General features: G+C 33.6%; 1 protein-coding gene across 1 annotated transcript; it reads right to left on the reverse strand.

Annotated features, from left to right (window-relative positions):
* Positions 1-666: 666 nt before the first annotated feature.
* LOC117314551 (integumentary mucin C.1-like) lies at positions 667-8,069 on the reverse strand. Its single transcript, XM_033868619.1, has 6 exons — positions 8,022-8,069; positions 7,793-7,847; positions 1,938-2,180; positions 1,321-1,350; positions 970-1,026; positions 667-749 (listed from the first exon to the last, which is right to left on the reverse strand). The coding sequence occupies exons 1-6, from the start codon at positions 8,067-8,069 to the stop codon at positions 667-669; spliced, it is 516 nt and encodes a 171-aa protein (XP_033724510.1).
* Between the last annotated feature and the right edge of the window lie 1,440 nt (positions 8,070-9,509).

Consider the following 9,509-nt stretch of genomic DNA (forward strand, 5'->3'; position numbering starts at 1 on the left):
GTCTATAAAAATGACAGTTGTTATTTCTTCTCAACGTGTTCGCCATATAGTGTGACTGCATGAGGTGTCCTGCTCGATGTCATCGGTAATATGCTTCAGTGAGTCGTCATCATATTAGAATTTCACAATGAGACAAACATTACCATACCTTAGCCTCCGAATACACATGCAATCACCACGAAAAGGCATGTTGCGCCCAGGGGATACCGTCGAAGGGGTATTATATTGCCCCTTATAAAGCATGATAATTTGACAATACGAACGAAAATGAAAACGATTTTTATTCTTAACAATTGTTTTATTACAAACGATATCAAAATAAATAGTTGGGTAATAGATGAATAATATAATAACTATAATCGAGGATTCATATACATATAAAAGGAAATATTAATTTTATCAACAATCAAACAAAACATTGATAACGTAAAAAAGTTCATCGTTCATGTTTTAATTCTGATTCGGTTCATGATTTTGTAATTAAGATTGTCAGGTATTTTGTACTCAACGGAATAACTTTAAGTGAAAAAGAAAATCTGTTAACTTTGCAGCTCGTCGTGGTGAGAGTCAATGCTTGCTAAATGTCCACATGTTTCTGTTATTCGTCATGTTATTTAAGAAACAATATAATCAGAATAACAAAACTATATCAGGTAAACCGCATTATCAGCTGATGAACAGTTTGGTGACGACCCCGATAACTAGGACCAGAGAAGTCAAACCATGCAGTATGGATCCACCGCTTTGACCTGGTGAATAAAACAAACCATTTCAATCAATAACATGCTTATCTTGAATATATCTTAACGGTTCAATTGTTTATTGATAAATATGTAATCATTAAATACATGCGTCGATCATATGTGTTCAATTTCCGTACATATACTATTGCCATTACAAATTCCTGTATTACTTAACAAATGCAATTTTTTTTCAGTTCATAGGCTTGAGTTAACATTATTCATTCACCTGTGCATTCGTAAAGGCATTCTTGTTGTTGAGAACATGTACTTGAACATTCAGGTGCTGAAATGAAAACAGATACAAAAGTACGTAAGCAATTTAAGAAAAAATGTCAGCTATGAATTAACTTTGAATTTTGTTTATTTCGCATGGTTGTTAATGGTGTACTTCTTAAATAAATCTGCGAAAATAAAATATCATCGTGTTTGTCAGCATGCCATTTACTTGATGAAAGATACATGTTTTACACAGTAGGTGTCGAATAATCTTTTACTATTATCGTTCTTGGTAATCTTAAAAAAAACCTTTACAAGATACTAAACTGATACAGTCATTCCAACTTAAAATATGTCTTACCAGATCTGCGTTTCCGTCCACCGCCACTCGCTAAAGTACAAAGGAAAATACATTTTCTGATCTTGTGCTGTGATTGAACATTACAGTAGCGCACATCGCTAACATAAACACACATTGATATACATAATTTGAAATATACAAAATACCATTTTGAAGTCATGAAATCGTTTGCTTTAACATAAACAGTGTCATTATGAATGCAAAAAAGCTATATGTTTAATCATTTTGGCATGTGTAGTTATAGTTTGGACCTCTTTGTATATATATATATAAATATACTTATTTATTTGTGATACAAGCTATAAAACATGTAAACCGAAGAAAAATCCCTGTTGGTGTATAGTCTATAATGATTCATTTTGTGAAAGACACTAGTGATATAAACATTATATAAACGTTGGCAGTATATAGATGGATGGAGACTATAGTCAGATGCCTTATTTTATTGACCCAAAATAACAATACAATACATGTTTGTTTTCTCTCTCAATACATTATTACTGCAGCCGTGTAGCTAAGATAAGTACCCGAAAAAGGGGTGCAATCTACCTTTGTAAATGTATATTGTCACTGTGATTTTCAAGTATTTATTTACATAGAAAAAAACCTTCGATTACCAGTTGTAGTAGTAGTAGTGGAAGGAGTTGTAGTGGAAGGAGTGGTAGTAGTAGTAGTTGGTTTCGGTGACGGTTGATTATTTCCACCTGATCCGGTCGTCGTTGATGCTACCGTTGTTGTTGGTGCTGGTGTTGTTGTTGGTGCTGGTGTTGTTATTTGTCGACATGTGGGATTGGTGCATTTACCATTCCTTCCACATGGATCATTTTCATTTTGTGTTTTTTCACAAAAATCAGTTCCATCTGTAAAGATATGTTTTCATCATCATTTTGAATTTCTCTCCAAAATTGAGAGGTATTGACATGAATGGAAATACGTTCCTCATTAAACATCACATCGTGTTATTATGCCATAAATGAGTGAATCGGTGCAGCTGATTCGTTAGTTTTCAATAACAGATACAATTTAGGTTTGCATGAGATTGTATCTATCCAGGAGCGTTTACCAAACGTAATGTCAGAAAGCCTGCATTAAAATATACCTTTCTTTTTCTTCACACTTTCATTTGACGACGATTATAACTTTATATATACTTAAGGAGCCAAACATACACCTGTATTCGTTTGCCCGGTATCTATAAATACATACATTGTATTTCAAACAGCTATAATAAATTCATAGGAAATGGAAACATTAGTAATTGATATGATTTGAAATTTCTATTAGCTTTATATGTCGATATACATCGGTATTAAAACAAGAAGTTAGAGAAAATAATAATAATAAAAGATAAATAGATAAACAGATTATAATAGAAAATAAATAATATAATAATAAAAGTGCGTACAGCTTTAATATTAGATAATGCAACAAATAAAATTACATTTGAAACAATTTACCAAGTGGTGTGTAAGAGAATATATGTAATTTCACGAAAGCTTCATTCTGTGTTTTTTTTTAGTGTTTGTGTTAGTTTTCTTTTATTTCAATTGATCAGGTATGGTAAAACAACCTCAATATGAGGTGTGAATGTAGTTTTAAGTAAAAACGGCAGGTTGCACAAAATACTTCAACTTTCAATTTGTCAGTGCATTCGTGATCGCGGATTAAATCGGCTGTCATGGCAACGACGAGGACGGTGGTTTTACTACAGTGTCGAATCTACAAACTTGTTTGTACAACCGAAAACTTTGAACTATACCTTATGTCTTTAGAAATCATCTGTAAATAATTAATTGAATTGATTACGATTCATTGCATTCGTCTATCAACGTTTGTTCGTTTCTATATGCCGATTTCGATACTTAAAACACTGAAGACTTCCAATTTTGAAGCGTGTACATTAACGCTTGCTCTATAAATCGCCCTAGAGCACCCTACTACCCAATATTAATACTTATTAAACAGACAAGAGCGTGAAGGAAATTGTACGAAACAACGAAAAGTGCTGTACGTTCCTACGAAAATGACAAACATCATCAAAATTATAAAAAAGTAGTCAATTAATCGGCACTTCGTCAATTAATACCAGTTTATAACGCCGTTATGTAACTGAACGTGAATAAATAGAAGAATGTACAGCACTTTTCCTCGGTTTCTTAGTACGATGAACAAGTGTAACACGTTTGTTTGTACGACAAAATACGTTATTTGGGTGCTCTGGCCATATTTACCGACCAAGTGTTAATGTAGTCCTTCGTGCCAGTCACGTGACCACGCAACAACACGAGAACCGACGAAAACTTCCCGATAAAGATGTTTGACACCTAACATTAAAATCCGGTCAAGGAAACAAACAGAACTGACGGGGAATTATTAAATGCTGCATTTATTTAAAAACATAACGATTTTAGTTCTTTTTAATTATATATGCAACAATAACCCACATGCGTATTTATTGATTTCCTATATAGGAATGTGCATTCTGCTGACATATACTTTTGGTAAAAAATATATAAAAGATTTGTTCTAATGCGATTGATAATCGCGTCGTTAGCTACTCCTTGTTCTTTATCCTTGTCTTTTTCATTTAGCTACAGAAAATTTCTCTAAACTACACTCGGTCAAGTATTTCGATTTCAATTCTCAGCAGATACAAAAATATATTCCTCCGTAACGTTTGTGCCTATTAATGGACCCAAAATATTAGAAAGTTTGTTCCTTAAGGACCGTAGTTACCTGTGGATACCTCTAGAACGAATGCATCCCTAGAGGATGTCTGCGACTTCATACCAGTAAAGACTTGTTACTTTCAGTCAACTTCGCAACGATACATTTTTACTTAGGTAATTCGATAGAGCGCTAGAGCAAGAGGTCCGTGGTTTGATCACAAGGAGAAACTAAAATATTTACCTGTGTTATATTTAGGGAATAGCACGATGTTTTGAGTGGCTATACTGGCTATAAAAACATGGAATTTGGTTTGAACTCGCGACGGAGACATACTATCCCACTTCTAACACGTTTACTGTTAAATATATTTAGAAACACTGTTTTATATCGCTACAACTACGCTGTGATCCCCGATAGTGTCGTGTTATACTTTAGTGGACCGACCAATCAGTGAGAAGCTTTGAAAGTCGGTCATTTGACCACGCCCATAATGGCGAGAGTGTCATCTGTATGTTGACGAAGTGTATATGGATTGTTGTTAAAAGTTCTCGTACCAAAGATTTAACGACGTATTTGGATTTACTCTATATAATGCATAGTGATATGTGCGTTCCGACTAAACCAGTGGTGATGTGTTTCTATAGACCTAACCGTTAAGTTTAGTTTTGTGCACTTGCTCCATTTTATTTCTGATTTTGTTTGGCTAGATGCCTCAATACGGACGGAATGAACGTTTCAATCAATTAATGACGGCATGACCAATATTTACTATTTTTGTTAAAATGTTTCCATTTTGGTACTGTATTTTCTTTTAATTTGTCTGCATTATTTGATGCTTCAGTGACGACTCATTAAGTTGAAATTTCGCTAAGAGGTGAACGCAATAATGTTTTTATTAGAAACGAGGCAAGGCTTAAAGCGATGGGCGGGGCTTAACGCGATTGTTTATGATTCTATCGCAGATTAGAACATGGTCCGTATCTGATGTACAATACGTATTGTAAACGAATCGTGTTAGAATCGCTTATTAGATATATAGTTTGGCATCATCTATTTGCCCAGAATAACACGAAAAGTTGTCGACTGTTTTCGAGAAGAAATGAAATTCGAAGAAAATGACTGTATTTTCGTGTTCCCTAATAGACGTAATATTTAACTTAAATCTGACCTAGTTTCACATGTTTGCTTTCGTCGATGAATTCTTTATAGTCAGAGAATAGTCAGAACATCCTTGCAAACCTCCTTCAATACGAGGCTCACAAGTTATCAATCAGACCTCGTATCATATAGGTAAGGCTATAAACGAGAATAAGGAATAATGCCTAAATTACAACATATAGCAAAATAATTAGTTGATTGAGACCTTAAACACATATAACGTTATATTGACTTCAAAATCGCCCCTGATTAGTTAGGTCGGACACCTCCTGATAATTTTGTAACTAAGTAACGCTTTCTTTAATATTTATTGTAGTTTACTTCTGGCCTAAATCTCGTTTAATCAAAAGGGACAGATGTGATACGAAATTATTTTGGTTTAACATTAAGTAAAATAACTATTCAGCGTCAAGTCTCTCTATTGTAATCTATCGTCCATTTTTTACACTAGTTCCTCTAGTTCAGGATGCTCTTTAAAATGTTTAATTCGGGAAGTTCAATGTATTACTAATGTCATTGAGACGTGACTTTTACAAGTTAATTTTATCACAGGATCCCTAGAATATACAAGATATAACAATTATATCGTCTACAGAATATAGTTGTGTTTATTATGTTAACCTTTAAAGTCTTTGATTCAAGAAATGTACAAAAAATACATTAAGTTTATCAAATTCAAGGTAATTCACAGTAGTGAAGTCACTGGTATAGTGCTATACTTATGTTCATGAATCATGTAATATTTTGAATGCATAATGAAAAATAAATAATAAAAACGAGGAACTATGATGACACGGAAATATGTATGACATTTGGAGAAAAAAAATTAGTTACACTTTCTTAAATATTTATTGTAGTGTACGTTTGTTCTAAATCTCGTTTAATCAAAATTAATATATGTTATACTGTAACAGAGCGCATGATTAATTAAATTGATAAATCACTGCCTCCGCTAGGGATCGAACCAACGACCTCTGGCTTACTAGTCTTACGCTCAACCGATCGAGTTAAAAAGATTGCCTTAGCCAAGTGGTATATTGCGGCTATTTTTTCCCAGGGTTAAATACACTCCCCCTCCAGGAAAGAACTCGTCCTCGAGTCTCCAAGCGAACAGCGATGTTTGTGGAGCAAGGCTGAGTATTTTGCCAGGGGTCCATACATGGGCGCCAATGTAACAGAGCGCATGATTAATTGAATTTATAAATCACTGCCTCCACCAGGGATCGAACCCGTGACCTCTGGCTTACTAGTTTTACGCTCAACCGATCGAGCTAAAGAGAAGATCTCCCTAGCCGAGCGGTATATTGCGGCTAGTATTTACCAGGGTTACAATACGAAATTAATTTTTTTAGCTATAAGTATTAAAATCTCTGTGTGAAAAATCTTTTATTCTATTTTGACACGAGATCCTTAAGTTAAAAATAATCGTTAAGCTGTTCAAATCAGTTCTAGCAATGTATTATATTGTCAGTGAGGATATAAGCGATGCATTTTTACAAATTAATTTGTGTCCCAGTTTGCGGGAATAGTATTTGTTAATTGCTGGAATATATAAAAGATGTTACTATTTTATTGTCTTAAGAATATAGTTGTATTTGTTATGTTAACCTTATAAGTCTTTGAATCAAGAAATGTACAAAACTACATCAAGTTTATCAAATTCAGGGTAATTCACAGTGGTGAAGTAACTGGTATAGTGCTATACTTATGGAAATCTACAACGTATATTCAACTACGAATACATGTTCGCTACTTATGTCATGCTCAAACTCAAAGGATGATTCAATTGATGTCACTCCACATTTCATATAAATAATACCTTTAATGCACATAATTGAACAAACATAGGTAGCACACTACAGCCTGGCCATGGCGCAATTTTTTTGTTAAGCAAATAACTCCTGTCTTATGATATGAATAAAAAATGGAAAAATAAATGTACACTATAATTGGTATATTCAGTATGAAGAAGCACATACAGGCGTCACATATTTTAAAACAAAAATCAATAAATTGGTTCCGGATTTTAAATTTCCAGATTACCCGCAAGAGTGTTTACACAGGAAATTTAGTTTTGCCTACAGCGAAAAATGGATGCCCACAGTAAAGGTGAGATAGCGGAAAAACTTATTTTACAACATATGTCAAAACAAGATTAATTCTGTCTTTGGGATAGAGATATTTGAGTTTAAATAGGTTTCTGAAAAAAAAAATGTGTAGAGAATTGTGTCATTTTGGGTCAAATATCATAATATTTTGCAATTTTTGAGCATTTTTTAAGCTGTTACCATGGTATTCACATCTCTTAAAATCACAGAAAATATCAGTTAACTTATCCTTCAGAGCTGTATTAAAATTGAAAATGTTGCATAGATTACAAATATATATACTTTATTAGAGTTTATATGTAGTGTTAACTGACAATGTTTACATATCTAAGACATTTGTCATATTGGGCATTTTTACTGTACACTGCTACCATAGGAAGCAAACATCACAAAAATATCTTTATCGTGAATGACCCTTTTATACTTTTTTTTTACCATGGATAACGGTCAAGCAATAAGATCGTAATTCGATAAACAAGTGTATTTGGGAGCTAATCAATTGTCCAAATATTCCATATTAAAATAGGCATACTCACGTGCAACACATATCAGAGTTACAAAAACAAGGGAAGTTATCCTCTTCATATTGGCCTGAAACAAAGTAAAGTTAATTAAACTATTAGAATACACACACGTCTTTCTTTTGCCGGGCCAAAATGCATCCAATATACAATATGATTATGGAAATTATAGAATAAAAAACATGTTTTGGTCAACAATGCTAAACACATATAAAAATAAATTCAAAAATATATCTTCACATACCATATGGACAGATCCGCTCCCGCTACTGCCAAAGAGGGTGGCTATCATAATCGTTTTATATAAGGTTTGTTTGGCTAATACCTTGGAAACATTATTAGCAGCTCGAATGAAAGTCAAACAAAACACATGTTGACCTTAGGGATATCAATTTTCACTTATATAACAATCGAAAAAAGGAAAAATAAGATAAAATAAAACACTTTTCCGATAATTTACAACCTTCAATAGATTACCAGACCTCGGGAATTGATGGGTATAATCGTTGTTTTATAGCCATATCTTTATTTTGTGTTACCGTGTATAAAGTTGATACCTGTCGCACTACTGAAATTCCTCTGCTTCATACATCTGCGATTTACTGACATTTTCAATAAGAAGTTTGGAAAAACAAAGCATGTCAATGTTGGAAAGATGATGAAGAGTAAACAGTGATATGATGAAGGGTGACTTTAAAGCATTAATAACACATAACTTTTACCAGATAAAATGACATGTTGATACAATTGGTATCAACGTGACAATTGCGAATGGTGCGATGTCATAATAGATTATGTTTAGACGCCATAACAATAATTATTCCACAAAAAGCACGTTTTTTTGTCAGATCAGCAAATGTCCTAGTAAAAACGTTTATATAACTAACTATGCGACATACATAAAATGAAAGTTTAGAGTCAGTATACAAATTACTATGAGCAGAAAACATTCATTTCTACAAGATATTGAGTAAGTTTGAATTACATAAAACTATGACTCGTGTACAGAATCGATGGCAACACAAGTACGCGTAAGAAAATGTCACAGTGCATCCTGAGAAGTAAGACATGCGTCTTCAACGCACGTCTCTTGTTCAGTAGACAGGATACATGTATAGAAAATGGACCTGAAATGCTCACCCATCAGAATAAAATAATTACAAAACATGTCCGAAACCGACCAGAATAAAGGTTAAGAGACATTAACTTTGTCGACATTGCAGCCAATAATGACGACTCTTTCAAAAATATCTTGTGTGCGGACGAGTCACCTCTTCCTTATGTTCATGTGTAAAGAATTAAGTTAACATCTGTCCTATCACAAGGAGACTTAACATGAACATACCACAGCCTTGAAAAACACACATACGCACTCGCCACACGCATGCATGTCGCACGCATGGGAGGCCGTCCTTAAATGACCTTAGCTGTTAATAGGACGTTAAACAAAATAAACCAAACCATCTTGACAATGACAAGTGATGAAATAAACTGATGTGTAGAATAGCGCAACATATCATATGTGATATATATCTATGTGATTGTAAGATAAATTTCACGAAAAATACATATAAAACTTTGGTTAATAGATGCCTTACCGGTCCCTGTGTTGATACTAGTTCCTATCTAATACCTTGGATACCGACAATCGGAGTTCCATATTGGATATTAGCTATATGAAATGCATCAACAAAGTTTTCGCCGATAAAAACATAAAATGTATGTTCCACAC

This window comes from Pecten maximus, chromosome 16 (genome assembly GCF_902652985.1).
Source record: "Pecten maximus chromosome 16, xPecMax1.1, whole genome shotgun sequence".
In the NCBI taxonomy this organism is placed as follows: Eukaryota; Metazoa; Mollusca; class Bivalvia; order Pectinida; family Pectinidae; genus Pecten; species Pecten maximus.

Excerpts from the sequence above, each read along its gene's own strand:
- LOC117314551 (XM_033868619.1), bottom strand. The coding sequence starts at position 8,069 with ATGATAGCCACCCTCTTTGGCAGTAGCGGGAGCGGATCTGTCCATATG. Across the intron at positions 2,181-7,792 it reads AACTCTGATATGTGTTGCAC|ATGGAACTGATTTTTGTGAA; the intron begins GTGAGTATGCCT and ends ATATCTTTACAG. Across the intron at positions 1,351-1,937 it reads CACTACTACTACTACAACTG|CGAGTGGCGGTGGACGGAAA; the intron begins GTAATCGAAGGT and ends TTTGTACTTTAG.